At 51.4% G+C, this 18,268-nt stretch overlaps 7 protein-coding genes across 7 annotated transcripts; 4 read left to right on the top strand and 3 right to left on the bottom strand.

The window, feature by feature from the left end:
* Positions 1-572: 572 nt before the first annotated feature.
* On the bottom strand, positions 573-1,497 carry AYO21_00563 (hypothetical protein; the record flags this gene model as incomplete). Its single annotated transcript, XM_022650553.1, has 2 exons — positions 573-1,172; positions 1,234-1,497. 2 exons carry the CDS (start codon positions 1,495-1,497, stop codon positions 573-575), a joined length of 864 nt encoding a protein of 287 aa, XP_022517167.1.
* A 472-nt stretch (positions 1,498-1,969) lies between these two features.
* On the top strand, positions 1,970-3,092 carry AYO21_00562 (hypothetical protein; the record flags this gene model as incomplete). The annotated part of the gene is made up of 3 exons (XM_022650552.1): positions 1,970-2,366; positions 2,432-2,721; positions 2,796-3,092. 3 exons carry the CDS (start codon positions 1,970-1,972, stop codon positions 3,090-3,092), a joined length of 984 nt encoding a protein of 327 aa, XP_022517166.1.
* Positions 3,093-4,153: 1,061 nt separating this feature from the next.
* AYO21_00561 (hypothetical protein) lies at positions 4,154-5,263 on the top strand (the record flags this gene model as incomplete). Its single annotated transcript, XM_022650551.1, has 5 exons — positions 4,154-4,207; positions 4,255-4,704; positions 4,783-4,824; positions 4,879-4,997; positions 5,059-5,263. 5 exons carry the CDS (start codon positions 4,154-4,156, stop codon positions 5,261-5,263), a joined length of 870 nt encoding a protein of 289 aa, XP_022517165.1.
* Positions 5,264-5,563: 300 nt separating this feature from the next.
* Positions 5,564-6,113, top strand: AYO21_00560 (hypothetical protein; the record flags this gene model as incomplete). The annotated part of the gene is made up of 2 exons (XM_022650550.1): positions 5,564-5,817; positions 5,867-6,113. 2 exons carry the CDS (start codon positions 5,564-5,566, stop codon positions 6,111-6,113), a joined length of 501 nt encoding a protein of 166 aa, XP_022517164.1.
* A 1,768-nt stretch (positions 6,114-7,881) lies between these two features.
* AYO21_00559 (hypothetical protein) lies at positions 7,882-9,094 on the bottom strand (the record flags this gene model as incomplete). The annotated part of the gene is made up of 4 exons (XM_022650549.1): positions 7,882-8,574; positions 8,643-8,793; positions 8,855-8,943; positions 9,014-9,094. The coding sequence occupies 4 exons, from the start codon at positions 9,092-9,094 to the stop codon at positions 7,882-7,884; spliced, it is 1,014 nt and encodes a 337-aa protein (XP_022517163.1).
* Positions 9,095-11,903: 2,809 nt separating this feature from the next.
* AYO21_00558 (hypothetical protein) lies at positions 11,904-13,064 on the bottom strand (the record flags this gene model as incomplete). The annotated part of the gene is made up of 1 exon (XM_022650548.1): positions 11,904-13,064. The coding sequence occupies one exon, from the start codon at positions 13,062-13,064 to the stop codon at positions 11,904-11,906; it is 1,161 nt and encodes a 386-aa protein (XP_022517162.1).
* A 1,350-nt stretch (positions 13,065-14,414) lies between these two features.
* Positions 14,415-18,098, top strand: AYO21_00557 (hypothetical protein; the record flags this gene model as incomplete). The annotated part of the gene is made up of 6 exons (XM_022650547.1): positions 14,415-14,686; positions 14,737-15,184; positions 15,236-15,388; positions 16,027-16,892; positions 16,950-17,010; positions 17,073-18,098. The coding sequence occupies 6 exons, from the start codon at positions 14,415-14,417 to the stop codon at positions 18,096-18,098; spliced, it is 2,826 nt and encodes a 941-aa protein (XP_022517161.1).
* Between the last annotated feature and the right edge of the window lie 170 nt (positions 18,099-18,268).

The following is an 18,268-nucleotide window of genomic DNA, read 5'->3' as shown; positions in this document are numbered from 1 at the left end:
AGATCCGTTCAGATTTGATAACCTACTCCCTTCATTCTGACAACTGTGAGCAGAGGAATTGTATGTCGTGAGAGGAATAATTGGGATATGATAATATGCATCGAGTTTAGAGTCTGATTAGGGTGAGAAGGGAGGAATAACTCTAAAGAGAACCTTAACCATAGGGCAATATCAGTCGCTAGTTAGACTCTGAAACTCTCCAAGTCAAGCTTCGTAGTGGTGGTGGTAGCCTGGTTAATCGCCCGCCTTTCGTGTCGACGCTATAGAAGCAGAGAAGTTCCCTTTCCACCGGCCAGAATCACTGAAACCTTCCGGCTAATAATAATCAATATCTCTGTCTGGAATCGCTCGCTTTTGGCTGACCTCACACCTCGATAGTTGTCAGCAGTATCGTGTCACCTTCAGCACTGTCTTCACCTTTCTGATCTCGCATTGTCAGGTCCCTCGGCTCAATTCTGCCCTGTGAGTGTCTTCACAATCGCCTGACTATAGACTCTGCATTGGGGCTTGTAACGGCATCGACTTCGACTCTGTGTTTTGTTGCAGGCCTGACCGAGAAGCGCTGACCCTGATCACTTTTTACCTGCCTTCTCCCTCTCTTTCCGGCGATTCAGCTCTTTTCGCCTTTTCTCCTCTTCCTTCTGGCGATCGCTCTCGCGTTTCGCGTTTTGGTTGCTGATCTGCTGAGCTTTTGCATCCTTGGCCTTGTCGACCACGATGGGCAGGAGCACGTCGCTCTTCTTGAAGAGTCTCGCCGAGTTGATAAACTGCCTGCCAATGGCAACGTCGAACGGAGGATTGTGCAGAACCATGAACTCGACCAGCCAGCTCCGGCTGGTCTGCATCTTGCCACTGAAATGGAACTGAGCTTTCAGTAACCCTTCTGGCTTGAATGGCTCTCCGTCGGCATCACGAAGCTGGCCTCCGGTCCAAGGCTCGATTGGTATGTTTGTCAGCCTGGCCTTCTCGACGCTGATTGCATTCCCATCCATGCCCGTGTCGATCATGGCTCGGCTAAAGATTTTGCCCTCCTCATTTTTGACAATATATATGTCCTCCTCGAAATCGTAGTAGCTCTCGTCGTCTTCCGTCTGTGCGTGGGGATCGAATGGATTGTCGTCCACGCCGGTGATGGGGTGGACTCCATTCTCGGACTGGGCATCGTCCACGACCTGTAATTAAGCGTTGTCAGCACGGGGTATTATGTATTTAGCTCCAGGAGAACCCGCTAACCTCTATCGTGATCCTTCGTGGCAGCTGGCCGGGCTGCAAAGGATCAACGCTGCACACCTTTTCCAGCTCCTGGAGAACAGTCGAGGCCGCATTTCGAGCCTGTTCCGCCCATACTTCCTCCTCAGTAGGCGTAATAACAAGATCCAGACCTGCCGAAGCCAGGTGATGCAGAGCACTCGTTTTCTTATCCTGGTGGGGTGAAGGATCACGGCCAAAGAACGAGTTTGACCAGGCGCGGAGGCGCGCCCGACGATCAGGCGCCATCCGCGTGGGTTCGGGCCAAAGGGCCGGGGCGGCACGGGAGTACAGGATGGGGACTTGTGGAATCACAGGTGCTGACGGGACTATAGCATCAGCTAGTGAGCAGAAAACTGGAGAGAGAATGGCCTTTCATGCGTGACAGAGGTGGTGGCAAGGTGGACATCCGTTGGTGAGCACATATGCCTGAACATCCAAGAAAGCCTTACTTCTTCGGCTGCCGGGGGTTTTGTATGCGTCAAAATGGCCAGGTCTCGTATCAGCCCCTCATATGCGGCTCTGCCTCGCGTGGAGGGGGAGGGAGCGCCGCGTGGGCTGTGCATTCAGCTTGCATATTTGCTCCGCCACAATCTTTTCAGCCGGATGGCATGTGCTCGTGAATGATACAAAACTGCTGGGCCGCGATTGCCACTTTATGCCTCAGGAATCAAGTAGCTGACTCAATTTGGCGTTTTAAGGACCCAACCATCCACCTGCCATGTCTGTGGAAAAACCTTCATCATCGTCACCGTCGGAGACGATAGTCGAGAGTGAAGCCGCCGTGGTGCAAGCCCCGCCAGCTGGCATCACCCGGTCTTGGAGCATGGGCAGTTACCCCAAGCTGTCCGACCTGATGGGCACCTGGCCAGAAGTGGCGATCTTTCGTCGCTTCGGTTCACTGAACGCCCAGAATCTTTTGTTCTTGCAGGCCGAGATCACTCATCTTGAGACAGAACTGAGAGATCTACGAAATGAAGAGGAACAGAGGCAGGACCTCAAAGGCATCGAAGCGCAACGAAACTGGTATAAGTTGAGCCAGGGTCTGGAGGATGACGACGAGCCCTCTGAGCAATGGGACATCATCCAGAAAATCCGCGTCAAGTTGAGGGAATACAGTACGCTCACGCTCACGCTCCTGGACCCCTCATTCAGTTTCCGCATCCCTCTGACATCTCTCTAGACGAGTCGCTCCTGCAGTACAAAGAACTGTGCACATTGCAGAATCCCACCAAGCACGATCTGAAAATGCTACGAGTGTGGCTCGAGCACCGCGACCATGGCGACAACTTTCTTGGAGGCGTCGAACGGGATATTTTCCACATTCACGATCCTGACGATCCCAGCTGCGACGATAGGTCCTCCGATCTTGTCACTGTCTCGCATGAAGCCGTCGAGAAGGACTTCTTTTCCCGATGGGTGTCGGACGAACTTGTCGGGCGATTTCACAACTTGATAGGACGTCGATGGAAGGTACGTACAACTGCTTCAACAGTCCCCTCGTGGCCGAAGATAGCGAGCTCTCCTTCTAACCACCTCTCTCTCAGCGACCTGTCGACCCCGAATGTGGCATCTACAATTACCGCAAAACCCATGTCCGCGCCCTGTCGCATCTGGTAGGAGTTGTGCTTGCCTCGGCCATCCCCGCGGCCTCGATCTTCACCCTCTACTTTGTCAACAACATGGTGGACCGTCTCGGGGTCCTTCTGGCCTACTCGGCCCTGTTCTCCATCTGCCTGGCTATTTTCACCACGGCACGGAGAGTCGAGATCTTTGCGGCGACTGCTGCGTATGTCACATTCCTCTCCGTCCTTGCTCTGTCTTGGAATCTGGAATCTCATTGACCCTGGTGGACTGCTACCGCTACTAATGTATTTCTTTTCTGGCTTCTGTTCGTTGATTGCCCGAAGTCTGGTGTTTGGGGGCTTGGGGTTGTTACGGAGTCTTATATTAATGCAATATGTCCATGTTACGATGGCACTGACGTTTCTCTTGACAATACAGCTTCGCGTCTGTACAAGTCGTCTTCGTCGGGTCGACACAGATTCTTCCTGCCACTCCGCCTTACTAAAGCTCGCAACTATCGGAGAAGATCTGGATTCCTACCAAACTCAGGGGTCTACCAGCCACTAGAGAACCAGGGGAGAACCTAGGTCGGCCATGGTACAAGGTATTGCAATTGTAGCGAAGGACGTGAACTAGGGTGGAAAGGTAGCTGAGCTCCTCATCGTGAGGGATTCCATATGGCTTCCACAAGAATTGCTGCCGTGACGGTTCCTGGGTCCCACGTACATCAATAACGAGGGCAAAATCCATCTCCGACAGTAGTTGGCCATAGCTTCTCGCAGCACATCGGGTCTTTGTGCTGGTCTCCGACCCTGCCATGGTGATCCAAGTTCGGAATGTTGCCATCAACCGTCTCTTCCGCATGAAAGGTAGCAACAGTAACACCTCAACTGTATAGTAAACAAAACGGGAAACAGAATCCGGTGAAGAAGATGTTCCGCCCGACAAAATGACGGCCAAAGCGACACGAGCCAATCCGCGCGCTCTACATGAGGTGGCCGGGTGCATTCAATGTCTGGGTTGTACTCAGGCTTCTGCTACCATTGGCAAGCTTAAAGGGCTGTGGTGGAAAGATTCGAAGCCTGTTTGTGCTGCCGTGCGTTCTGGTTCCCTTTCAGCACCGGGATTTCCACGCGAATGGACCCCTTCCTCCCCTCACCCCTTGAAGGTTCGAATGGTTGATCAGGACGATTTGCTTTGGAGGTTAGAAGTACTACCTCGTCTAACACCATTTGATGTGACGCGATCCGACATAATGTCTCCAAGGTCCCACGACTCGACATGATCAATCGCATATGAATATCTGTACATTGACCCAACCGCCAAATCAACAATCAATATGGCTGTCTATGACCCAAATACGGCAAAAGTGGCCATTATCACCGGTGCCGCAGTAAGCGGACCCAACCTCTCCCTAAGAATACTGGAGCTGATGTACAGAAGACTAGCATCGGTGCCCTGGCGGTACGCAACTTGGTGAAAAGGGGCTGGCACGTCGCCATCCTCGACATCCTCGAAGAACAGGGTGAGAAACTATCGGCGGACACCATCTTCATCAAGTGCGATGTTTCGAGCTACCAACAGCAGGCGGAAGCCTTCCAGAAAGTGAAGCAGCTCTGGGGAAGGCTGGATGCGTTTATTCCGAATGCCGGTATCGTGGAGAGATCGTCCTATTATATTTTCCGACATCGAGACAGCACTGAGGTGCCACCGGAGCCAAACACCCTAGGAGTTGATGTGACGTTCAAGGCGGTAATGTATGGGGTACAGCTGGCCATACACTTCATGAGACAGAATGCCACCCCCGGAGGCCAAATCGTCACGGTGGCCAGTGTAGCAGGGCTATATGGTTCGAGAATATATCCAGAGTATAGTGGCAGCAAGGCTGCGGTAAGCACTTTCTTGCGTCTCTATCTGCTGCTTTGTGTCTGGTAGACCCGACGCGAAGATCGCTGACACGGACGGCAGGTCATTGGCTTTTCTCTGGCCATTGCCCCTATCCTGCAGAAAGTAAAGTCTCCTGCCGCCACGCGATGGTGTTATGATGCTGACAGCCTTGTATAGAAAGAGAACATTCAGCTCAACACTGTCGCCCCCGGGATTGTGAGGGCAGAGGTTGTCCCTCAAGCTTTGATCGACGCAAATGGATACGAAAAGTACGCATATCACCACTTGGACTCCCTGTGAGCACTGAGCATTCCCGGATGACAAACCTCTGTTCTGTAGTACAACGTCAATGGACAGTGTGATAGATGCAATCTTGTATTTCCTCGACAACAAGGACATTGCCGGCCAGCTTGTGGAGGTTTCAGGAGAGAAAAGGTTGGTCGTGCAACCCCGACCGTATGCGAATGGTACTCCCTCGCAACGGGCCGCAGCGATGTGGGCACCTGTTTTCCAACATGTACATGGGGAACCCTCAGAGGTTCCGGGAGAAATCACCTGGTGAACATGACTGGGCCATCCATGATGGACAGTGTGTCAGTCGACCGAGGACGATAACGTAGGGAGATGGGGTTGGTTGAGTCGGCTACCTGGCCATCTACTTGTAGTGTCTGATCTCGGGCCAGCGGCTGATGTCTTCTTCATATCTATCCTTGAATCCAGGGCGGTAAACTGTAGTATCACGAATCTCTCACTCCCTTGTCTGTACTCTTCGTGACCTTCTCCATGGATAGCACGTTGGCCTTGTCTCTCTCCAGCTTGTACAACATGGCAGAGTACGCGTCCGAGCCCAGCACCACCCGAAATGGTGGATTTTCGACGTAAATCAAGTCGTACATGGCCCCGACAGCACGGCAACCTCGACGGAGCGGCAAACATTGCTGGGGCAGGACAGATACCGGATTTCCTCGGAGAGCTGAGCGACCAGGAGCTTGACAGTATGATCAACATGAACCTGCAAGGGCACTTTAGCTGCATCAGAGCCATGTTGCCGCACCTGAACCGTGAGAGCAGTGTTGTCTGCGTCACCTCTGGCACGGGCCTATACGGCATGCCTGGGTGCAGTTTGTACGGGGCTGCGAAGCATGGCACTAATGGCATCATTCAGAGCCGCAGCGAAGGAATACGGCTTCAGAGGTATCCGCTTCAATGCTGTGGCGCCGGGATTGATCGACACTCCAGCAGTTCACAACGCTGGAGGACTTGAGACTTTTCAGCCTCTCGTTGATGCTACAGCCCTCCAACGGATTGGAAAGCCGACTGAGATCGCTCACGTTGTCGCCTTTCTTCTGAGCGAAGAGTCCAGCTTCATTGATGGCGAGGTCATCAGTGCTGATGGCGGCTTCAGATGCTGAGATTCGGGCGAGAGAAGCTGGAACGGTCCCGCAGAGTCGCCCGAGGAGCTTAATTTTGCCATCTATGCGACCTAAACAGGAGAATGAAGACTATGAAGCTTGGTCGATACAGCATCATGGCCTCCGCAAGCTTCTGGTGACACAATCTGCAATTGAACATTGTGCCATGGGTTTGGGAATTGATACTCGTCAAAACTCGGAATCATCAACCTCAGCTACTGGTAACATGGATATTGTCGAGATGCCGGTCAGTATCTTGAACGGGTTTGCTTTGGCTCGAATGTGTCTGTCATGATACTCGCATCTTCGATGGCTTGTCTCGATAATAGCTGCTATAGGACGGTCGGCAGCGTCTTGTCACCTACAGGATTGTCCTCGCACATACCGAATTCTAGCATCCTATAGTCCCTTTGGACCATATTGCACTCTGGGCTCTGACGGTGTCTGCTGTGGACGAAAGCTAGAGATAACATGGACTACCTTCCCATCACCACCATATTGAATATATTGCGGCCACTCCCACCAATTCCCGATTCGTTCGCCAGGCTCTGATGTGGCGCTCGTCGACTGTCTCCAGGCTGATATACTTCTTGCTCCTCCGGGCAGGCCTGTATATCGCGCTGAATCTTTCCTGAGACGATTTAGTCGCGGCCTGCTTCACATGCATCGGAACGGGAAGAAAGCTGGCTGGCTTGCTCCTCACTTACTCGCCAGGACATGAAAATTAGACGTTGCGTCCTATGTAACTATTCCGGTATGGATTCAAAGACGCAAACGAAGAACACATGTGACAGTCTCTTTTGTTTTTGCCGGATATGATATTGTCGAGGACGGAGCTGAAGAATCTCTCTGTTGTTTCGAGCCACGGCTTTTGTCAACGCCCTGGCAGATTATGCGGCGCCTTTTATCTTTTCTTTTGTGGGAGCAAGAGAGAAGTCTGGGGTTTGGTCGTGGAAGAGGTACAGACATTGGAAAGGTTTGCCCCGTATTTATTACGTCTTTTTTGGCGGAATTTCCGGAATCGGTCGCACGCACCCCAGTGGGTGACAGAATTCCGTCCCCAATGAGGCAGGAATTCAGGGGTGTTCGGATTGGCAGGTATAGCAGTGTGCTCGTAGGCTGTTCGCCGTGTTTTCCTCACTAGTTTCAGTATTGGAGTAGTCGATGTTGAAGTCTGGGACCTCGGGTCTTGGACTTGTTACAGTAGATGTGCTGAGGGACCCGAACGAGTCTGACACCATTGCCATGAACCGCGAGGTCGCTGCCATGGTTTCCTCCTGGCAGCGAATTTCTTTACCCAAGGTCTCAAAGTTTCTCCCCGGCTTCGAGAAAGAGTAAGGCGTACCGATGGTGCCAGTTGACTGTACAGACCAACAAACGTCACGATGTAGGTTGGATGGCTCGCTGTTCGGTCCAGCATTGCTATGTTGCCCAGCTGCACACGCAATTACAAGGTACGAGGTGTTCCAGCCTTAGCTTGGGGTCAGTCTAGAGCCTGGGCGGGTTCCTGGGCTTCCCCATGTTGGCGGTCATATATTACTCCGTACAGCTACCTACGTCTACCGGGCAAACTACCAAGGCTATTCTCGAGGGCATATGCCCCCATTGAGACCCACGAGGAATCGTGCTCAACGACTTTCCAAGCCTTGCCCCTTAGACTGTGGCCCAGAGGTCACTTTGTCACGATAATGCTTTCGATCAATCTAGCTCCTAGATCCTTACCCTTCTAAATTCTTGTTCTATGTGATTAGGGTTCGAGGTGTGTGTTCTATGGTTTTGGGGCAGGGCGGCTTGCCCAGACAATTGGCCCGGCAGGATCAATGAACGGCAATGTCTTGCCTGTCACCTGCGAATTCTCCTTGATGAAGTTGTTTGGGAAGCCGAGGTTGAACGGCACCACACCTTCCAGGGCGTCGACTTGCTTTTGAGTCAACCGGATGTCCAATGCTTGCAGATTTTCTTCCAATTGCTCGACTCGTCGACCCCCGATGATGGGGAACACATTGATATCCACTGCCTTGTGCAAGATATAGGCCAGCGCGACAACGGGAACCGGGACATTCCCCAGTTGTTTGGCGACCTGTTCGAGTGCCGCGCTGACAGCGGCCTCTTGCGGGGTCTGTTCTGTCCCCTGATGGCTTCGAATGCCCTCGCCGGTTTCCTTCCGCGCCTCGATTGATTTCTTCGATTGCAGCCTTCCTCCACCGAGGACCCCCCATGGAGCCAAGGCCATGCCGTAATGACGGGCCATCGGGATGATGTCGCGCTCGAAATCGCGGTCGACGATACTCCATTTGCCCTGGTAGATGGAAAAGGGCGTCTTGCCGTGGAACAAAGCATAGTCGTTGGCTGCAGCCACCAACCACGCTGGAGTGTCAGAAATCCCCAGGTACAGAACCTTGCCCTGCTCGACCAGGTTGTGCAGAGAGTCCATTACCTCGGGGATCGAAGCAGACCAGTCCTAACAGGGACACAATGATAAGGGGTATGTTTCTTCTCGACAGGTGCGGCAAGCAGGGAAGTACGCACCCACATGTGCAAGTAAAGGATGTCGAGCCATTCCGTCTGGAGCTTGTGGAGAGAGTCTCTCACGCTCGTGTACAAATTGCGGCGAGAGTTGCCAGAGTAGTTGATGCCAGTGCCTGGGCCCGTTTCATAGAGTTTATAGGGCATCGTGTATCTGTCATCAAGAGGCGTCAGAAGTCGTTGGCCGCGGGCGCCATTCCTTACAACAGTCTTACTTTGTGGCAAGGATGATATGGTCCCGATTCTTGCGGGTTTTCATCCACTCGCCAACATATTTCTCTGACAATTCATTTTGGTAGTTGCTCTGTCGTCGCATTCCACTGTCAGCCACCACGGCCCAGCAGTAGATGCTCAAGTGGCATGTAGATACTCACCGCCGTATCGATGAAGTTTCCGCCTTTCTGGAAATAGGTGTCGAGCAGCTTGAAGGAATCTTCCTTGTTAGCACTACCCATTATCTATGAACGGCAAGTCAGATAGTCAGCCGATTGTTCTTAAAGACAATATCGTCACGAACGCTATCCGCGCGGAGATGCCGAGTCCATGTCCCAGAGTCGAGCACCATGACATAGCACTTGGCCATTCCAACACACACGCCTACACAAGGGGAGGAGAAGACTTTACTTGGGTCCAAGCGTCACCCAAAGACATCGTGCCCAGTTGCAAAGGCGACACCCGCACAGCCGCGGTACGGGAAAGGACTCTGTAAGTCCCCAGTCCATTCCGTTCCATCGTGACCGATTTTCCAATGAGAATTTCTACGGTGGTGGTGAAGAGCTTAGCTGGCCAACAGACAGACAGAGAGTCAAGGAAACATAGGCTTATATGTGGTGATGATTAAGTCGGCATGCAAAGTACTTGTGACCATTATTTTGCATTGAGGGCCATGGATATCTGTGTGCACACTGGTGTCGAGAGCTACGACAAACCTTCACGGCGCTAATTTTTCGTCTCCACAAATTCCCCCGGACTGAGTTCGGATTGCCAGGCCGAATTTAGACGTTCCAAGTCTTCCATGACGATCACCATGCCAGCCTGGTTGCTTCCTTGCATGCTCCCTCGGTTGTTCCATCCAGTACTACCTAGTTGATTCAACCTCATTGCCATCCTCTGTGAAGGTCAGAACCCAGACATATTCATTGTCGTAGCCCCCTACATCGGATTCGCCGTGGCTTTTGAGGTGCAGGATCACCTTTCGTCTGTCCACGTCCACCGCTGTGACTTCGTCGTCGATGATGTTGATCTTTATGTTGTGCAAGTACGGTTGTAATGAGCAATGTGGTTGGCCGCTGCGCTTAGAGGCATTCCTTCTGTCTCTTTTTCTTTGTTATTTCTGGCTACCTTGTTCACACATGCATCCACAGTTCAATTTTGTGAAGTGAGATGGTTCTGATGTGGTGCGCCTCAGGTTGGGTACATTGAAGTATTAAATTCCTACTGTTTTAGTATTTGAGGCTCAACGACTTTCACCATCTTCAGATTCGTCCAATTAAGTGTGGGGATATCAGGCAGCATCGCCAACATACGATCCGTCAAATAGGGTATAGCTTTCTGGTCGGAAAGGACACGGAATATTTCCGTTCTCGGCTAGTCTACCTCGCATTGTGACTACAAGTTCCACTTTGAGGTGTACTTCAGAACCATTGAGCTAACTTCTTCAATATATATTCCTGCCCACTCCATCCCGAGGTCGATATTTATACTCTTGTAATATCAGCTGACTTGCTAGGTACGATTCCCAACAGATCCCTATCCCTTGGAATATTTGTTGATCCAACTCTGGAGGGGTTGGGGACCATAAGATTTACAATCTAATCCTCAGGCGATAGAGTAACATTGACTCGTGCTCGGATGTGGTAATTAGTGTCTCTACTTATATCCTGGTCGACGGATTGCCGCCCATAGTATACCTGTCAATCGACTGTCTTTGACGAATATTCAGGGGCCCGACGTCAAAGAAGTTTGGTAGTGGAGGTATCACTGTACGTGCCAGTATGCGTAGCCTTTAGGAACTACTTTCCTATCAATTCCTGGCAGCCCGCGCCAGGAATCATGTCCGAGGAAATTCATCCAGGTACTAGCGGAGGTCAAGGAACCCCTTCTCTTGCAAGAGATCTCACCCTGCGGACCTACCATTTCACCACGAATAGCAATGGAGAAAGTCGCCACGGTTGTTTACATAATGTCCCAGCGCAACCTCTTGGCGGACAGGCCCAGTTCAGAGATTGATACCCCATAGCTTCAACGTTGTTTAAACCAGCACCCATGAGCCCTGGGAAAGAACTGGGGAAAGATTGGAGGTGGTTATGTGACCCTCGCTCAAGAGCTACCCCATCCTACGGGTTGCCGGAGAGAGAGGCTGGGCTGGATAGCTTGTTTGACAGGGGCTATGTGGACTCTCGGAGAGTGCCTCAGTGGGTATATTGCAAAAGATCTTGGGTGGATAAAGACTTAGATGATTGTGGCCATAACGCTGTCTGGCATCTTCCTGGGCAGTGAGTCGCTTCACACCATCTGTAAGAATGTCATGACCTTGCTAACCAGCATCAGGTATGGCGAGTTGTGACGTTGACACCAAGCCGCAGGCCTGCGTTCTCCTATCCTTCGCCACGGTTTTTGCTGCTTACGTCGAAGGGCTGTCAATTGCGACCACCACTCTCACCATACCCGACCAGCAACAAATGGGAGCAGGCGCAGGCTTCGGTGGCTGCATCCCATGCACCATTAGCTCGATTGCCCAAAACGGTATATTCTGTTGTCTTATCCAACTCCATCAAGGATGAGGTGGTGGTTCTTCGAATCCATGATTCCTGTCCGGAAAAGGGCCTGAAGGCGGCGTCCCAAGGTCAAGATGCTGTGATTTGCGCCCTGAGCTCGTCCAACATCCTACAACAAATCAAGTTTGCCAATTTGGCTATCGCTGCGGGAGTCAAATGGTTTGTTCCTGCCGAATGGGGAGCGAACAAGAAGGCGGCACAGCATGGTGAAAAGCTTCCTCTACACACTTACTGTGTTGACTCGGAGTAGTAAATACGACGTCTTTAGAAAGTCACGGAAATTTGTCACAGTATAGTTTGTGCTGAATACGGCTTCCTCCTCTATCAACACCTCAGCAACTATTATTGGAAACAAACTTGACTGCCAGAAGAGTGACGATTGCAATCTCGCGGTGTCTTCATGTATCCGACTGGAGCGGTTATGGCTCGGTTTGCTGGGGACGCAAATATACATCAAGAAATCGACTAGTACTTTTGATCTAGTCTTTTAGGGGAGTATGACACCAAGTGCTTCATAGACAGCCCGGAAGTACTTTTCGGTTCTCGCTGACTGCATCGTGCCTTCTGCCATTCGATTCATCACATAGGAGAATGTCAGGCCCCGATCAAGATCCATATACCCTAGACTTCCTCCCCAGCCACCCCAGAAGCAGATCTTCCCCTGAGGACAATGGGGTAGAGTCTTGGCTGTTCCGCCGCCAGTGAGGCAGTATCCTATTCCCCAGCGAAGAGGTATCAAGAGAACGAGGTCTTCTCCATCAGCTTGTTGGCGGAATATTAGGTCGATCGTCTGGGGTGATAGAAGCTTCACACCATCCACGGTGCCTCCGAGCGTGATGACCGATAGTATTCGCGCCACTGACCTAGCGTTTCCATGGCCGTTGACAGCAGCAATATCAGCTTTCCTCCACTCTGGTTTATGTGCGTTCAGAGCGTCAAAAGGAGGTGCCGTGAACGTCTTCACCGCTACGCTGTTTTGGTCCATTGCTGAGAAATCTAGATCCAATGGCGGTGGAGGAACTAGAGGTGAGATTCTAGGCCAGTCTTGCTCCAGGGCTCCAATCTGAAAGTCGGCGCCTAACGGACCAGCAATCTCTTCGGCAACGAAATCTTTCATCGACTTTCCACTTGTCCGACGTACAAGCTCGCCAATCAAGTGGCCCATATTGATTCCATGGTAGCCTGAAGCTGTTCCTGGCTCCCACCAGGGGCTCTGTCTGGCCAAGTGAGCAGTGGACTTTGGGAAGTCATAGATCTCGTCCCACGTTATTGGACTTTCGAAACCAGAAACGCCCGAGGTATGAGAGAGAAAATGGCGCACAAGGACATTTTCTTTGCCGTTGGCGGCAAATTCTGGCCAATATTTTGACACTTTCTCGTCCACGTCCAACTGACCGCGATCGACCTGAACGAGGCCTGCAAGGCTCGCGATTGTTTTGCCTGATGACCATATGTTGACGATCGTGTCACGGTTCCACGGTTGAGTCCGTGTCTGGTCCAGATGTCCTCCCCAAATATCAACAACATTCTCACCTTTTAGATTGACAGCGATGCTGGCGCCCAGTTCATTGCCCGTGTCCAGCTCTTCTTGGAACGCCTTGCGGACTTTTTCAAAGCGAGGGTCGCAGAAGCCATCGACTTGAGCCATGGGCTTGACACCACAGTTACCCCAGCTGATGACAAGGGATTGATGGGGAGTAAACAGGAACTGACAATATTGTGGGAGTGTGATAATATGGGAACTAAACAACCCCTCTGAGCCAAAAGGAAAGGGGGATGGAGAACGGCGTAGTAGCCTTTGATCGTGGATTTTATCTATCTGGACAAGACCATAACCTGTCGCTGGTGATTTGACACGCCAGCACGTGAGAACGTGCCCAGGTCGGGGTCCTCATGTTCTCTCGGGTTTTACGACTCGTCTCCCTCAGACTCCGGGCTTTCGGAAAGTTAAAAGAGAAGCGGGGAAGCCAGAGCTATTTGTCGTGTGGCTCGACTTTTTCTCGTTGGCGTTCTGTACCCATAAGGAGAATTCTGGAGGCGGAGGCTAGCAAAGTCACCTTAGTCTTTGACGAAGTAGCCTGCAATTGACTCAAACTTATACTGGATAGGTTTGAATTGACAGCCTTTCCTATATCGAAGCACCCAGATGCCGTCCACTCTTGACTCCGAGTATCTCCAGTCTCTTGAGCGATGGCTTCCCCTGCTCGACCCTCTAGAGAAGCCTGCCAATGGAGACGTGGCTTCGCGGCATGAAGTTGGCGAAAAGACGTGGGCCATGTTCATGGAGGTTTGGCTGGTGGTACTCGAAGTCGAGCACACCAACAACATGCGAATCACAGACAGCGAGAACTGTTGTATCCCATATTTTCGATGCTCTTACAGAGGCTGGCCACGATAGATACGAGTTTGATAGTAACGGCGTTGGACGCCGTACGTGGACGAGTAATGCCTTGACCCTCCTTCAGAGTAAGAATTTTGGAAGCTCAGAACGAATCCAGGAAGCTCAAGCCGAGACACGTATTATATTGACCATTAAGACATTGCCTTATCAGTCAAAGTCATGTGGAACACGCATCAATTGTTATGTCAGCCATATGCTCCCTTGTGCTGCTTGGAGGCCTTACGTGCCTCTGTCTCTCGGCATTCAGTTAAGGCCGCATTAATCCGTGTCTTGGCACCCCAATGAAGCTTTTCTCCGCGAATATCAGGAAGGAAACGAATTTCACCATTGCCACCAGACTCGTTGCTTGTTGTTACCAGTAGCAAACACTATCTTGGAAAAAAAGAAATATGCTGTTTAAGCTCGTGCACAAAATGGAGCAGATGACAAATAATGCTTATCCTCTCTCAAGTGTTATATTTTGCCCTCGGAGGAGGCTTTAGACGAGACTCGAGAGTAAGAGCATTGCTTGACTGACCAACCTTCCATCACGCAAGATAAATCATTCAGACCTGGGCTCTGTGGTTCCCATTCCGAATTCAACGAAATAAAGCAGCGATGGTAGAAGCAAACAAGTTCACTGTCCAAGTCGATGATGGCGTCAGGTTACATGTCAAGGTCTTCGGACACGACTCATCCAACTCCAAGCCTCTGCTGATGGCCCTTCATGGAGCACCGGGACTGTTCACTCATGCGGAGCCCGAGGCCTGTTTCGCCCATCTCTCTTCACTCTTCCAAGTTCTGGTCTTTGATGGAAGGGGAAGTGGTGCGTCTGACTTGAGTGGGCCGTTCACACATGAACGCTGGATGAAAGACATCGACTATCTCAGGTATGTGGACGCGCTATAAGAGCGCCGTGGACGACTAACAGCGAGGATAGGTCCTGGACACAGGTAGAAACGTTTGTACTTGCTGGCCATTCTTATGGCGGCTTTCTCGCCCTTGACTATGCTGTCAACTATCCAGGCCGCCTGAAGGGCCTGATCTTGATTGATACGTGGACGGTCGGGACTTTGGGCGCGATGGGTGTTCTGGCCAACATCTTGTTGTCGGATCGGGTCAAGGTGGACAAGGAGCGTCAGGTCCGCGTCTGGTCCGGCAATCTGCTCAACAACGAGGATTACCGGGATGCGATTGCAGAACTGCTCCCCTTTTATGCACCTCCAGAGCACGCTTCGTTGAAGTGGACATCGGATTCTGGGGACCAGGTTACTACCTCTGGCGAATTCTTTGGCCCGGGTGGCAACTTTCATTCCAAGACCCAAAATTGGGCGTTTGGTTATAACATGCCTCGTTTCGACGTACGACAGCGACTACGGGATATCAAAGTAACGTCTCCTCTGTCCTTCTCTTTCTGTGACCTGCTGCTGATCTTATAGGCTCCTACGCTCGTCGTTGTCGGACGCTATGATTATGTCACCCCGGTGAGCTTTGCTGAGGAAATGGCCAAAGGCATTCCAGATGCACAGCTGGAAGTGTTTGAGCACTCAGGACACAGCCCACAATCGGACGAAACCGACAAGTTTCGCAAAGTTTTGCTCGGTTTTTTGCAAGCTCGGATTCTCTGAATATATTGGCGATGAGTTGGGATTTTTCCAGTGAAGCTTTCAGTAGTATATGAGTTGGTCGTAAAAGTCGTATTTTCCCAAGTGACCTGGACAGCGACTTGATTGTACGCAGTCTTTGCAGCTCCTGGCATCGTTGGCCTTAGGCGTCAGGGGCGGGTGTGGGGTGGGCGCAATGGGGGAGTACGGGGAAGCCTGAGGGCCTGAGGTCCCTAAGACTATTCATTTGGAGAGGCAAATCGATCCCTGGGGCTGCCCCTTCCATGCCCGTAAAATGCAAACCAATTGAAAACCTTAATGAAGGTGGGGTGATCCTTTTCTCGACTTCTATTCACAAACACGGCTTTTATCAATCCTCCTTTGCTTTGAGACCTTGAATCTGGATGACATTCTTTCATGACAATGCCTCCAATTCTCATGACTGTATGAGCCAATTGTCATGGCGTCTGCAACTCCCGAATCTTCAAAGAGACATCGCCAGAGCAAAGCGTGTGGTCGTTGTCGGAAGAGAAAAATACGAGTACGCAAGCATCATTCCATGAATCATCGTCCTGGTTTCAAGCCTCACCGGCACCCAACTCCAGCTCGCTGACAATGTCATGTAGTGCGATTTCCAATACCCGACGTGCGGCGCCTGTGCTGCTGCTAGAGTGACGTGCTTGGGGTTCGATTCGCTTCGTGGTTCCGACAAACCTCGGAGCATGGTCCGTCATCTGGAGGCACAAGTTGCTCAACTCGAGATCGACCTCGCTGCGATCAAGACCCAAGCACAACCTGATGGCGTGGATACGATAACACAGCGCGTCGCAATGGCGACTGCGGAACCGACTGGCCGAACGCGCAAGCAAGAGCCACTGCTTCCCCTGACATCAACATATTTCCTCTCTGATGCACCTCTACCTCAATTCAACCATCAAGCTTGGGACGAGTCAGATAATGTCGAATCGACGGGTCAGTCGTGGCGGCCTATGGCCATCTCTTCCATCCCCGTCCATGTCATTGACGCCATGTTGAAACACTACTGTCAGACGTATCTTCCTCAATATCCATCGATTGCCGAAGCAGATCTGTACCGTGCCAGGGATAGGGTGTATGAGAGTCCAGAACTCAGCGGCTATGACGCCTTCGTCATATGCATCACTCTGGCCATCAGCTCCAACACCCTGAGCTACATTGACGAGAAACGGGCGGCGTCAACTACATACGGTCTCTGGGCTACCGCCGTGGTTCACCTGGAGCAGGTTGGACTGACTGCCTCGTGGGAACGTCTCCAAGCGTTGCAGCTTCTCACGCATTACGGCTTTTTGAATCCTCAACATGTCAACGTCAGCCACTGCGCCTCAGCCGCGAGCAGAATGGCATTTCAATTCGGCTTGCATGAAGAATTACCAATCCCTCGACAGCTGAAACTGAATTCAGCAGTCTTGAATACGCGACGAAGGATGTTCTGGAATGCATATGGCATAGATGCGTGAGATCTAACTACATCCAGCACCCTTGCTCTGGTGATGCTGATTGACTTTGGCAGGGCTGCTCACGTCGTTCGGAGTCTGCCATACCAATGGAAAAGGTCCGAGATCACAGCAAAGGTACCTGCAGTGTTTCATTCCCCGTGATCCGATTCGAAGTGACTAATGTGTTCAATGTTCAGTTCCCGGAGTCGGAGTCGCTAGCAACACCAACACACTCTGCTCATATCTGGTCGCTGAGAGAGATAGAGTGTGATATCACTTTCGGTTTGTACCATTCCGACTTGCCGCTTACAGCTCTCACTGGCCCTGGTTCGTTCGAGGCATGGCTTGCGCAAATGCAAGCCCAGCTCGATGCTTGGTACCAAAAAGTCCGCCAGAGCGTCAATCTGACGGAAAAAATTGAGTTCCACGAAGTATTGTTTCAACTTCAGGTCTTGAGATTGAACCGACCCTCTCCACGTTGCCCTGCGCCGACCAAGGAGATGCATAAGAGAGCTCTGAAAGCGTCGATAACTTTGATCAAAGAATACAGCGTGCTTGATCGACTAGGAAAGATGTTCATGCTATGGCACGCCGCTTTCTGTGTCATAGAGGCTGGGCTGTACCTGCTCTCATCTATCCTGATCAGTCTTGAAACTCCCACTCTGGATCGTCAACACCTGGAAGGAGAGGATGTTAGCATCCTGACCAGATACGTCAAGACTTTTCCGGTGCTCTTCTGGAAAATATCTCGTCGATGGCCATCCGTTCTGCCACACGCGTCCACCCTCGACAATCTCTCCACCTCGGTCTTGGACGTATTGCAACGGTGGTCAGATGGGCAAGACCCGACAAGGACTGAGACTATCTCTTTGAGAGAAAAAATTGATCACATGACCAGGTTTCCTTTGACACCATCGCCAAATCAAACGGCCGCAACTCATGCTGTACGGCCTGAGGTGCTCTTACAATACCAGCCGTCGAATACATCCTCACAGCTGCTGGGAGAATCTAATCCGATCTTGCAGACTTCGACTATTCAACTCTCTACTGAGCCCGAGGCTCCTCCTAACACGTCCGCGTGGTTAGGCAATCGATCGAGCCTAGATCCCAGTCTTCCCATCTTCCCAGAAACCTACCCGTTCAGTTACACCGATCCAATGGTATGGGACTTCTCTGGAATTGATTCGGAGGAGATCTTTGCTGCATTACTTGAGGAAGCTTAAGCTGAGATCTTGCGTTTTGGCCTGCTACCAATTACTTGAATGATTATTTTCAACCACCGCGAATTGTGAACCTTCAAGATGCATTGAATTTCGAATGCAAGCTGTGTTACAGCTGCCTCAATTGGGGGTCATGTCAGCTTGGTACGTGCCGTGACAGAGAGGTTACGGCT

Source organism: Fonsecaea monophora (assembly GCF_001642475.1).
Source record: "Fonsecaea monophora strain CBS 269.37 chromosome Unknown Scaff2, whole genome shotgun sequence".
NCBI lineage: Eukaryota > Fungi > Ascomycota > Eurotiomycetes > Chaetothyriales > Herpotrichiellaceae > Fonsecaea > Fonsecaea monophora.
The sequence above is the reverse complement of the archived record's forward strand: the minus strand, read 5'-3'. Positions and strand labels throughout refer to the sequence as shown.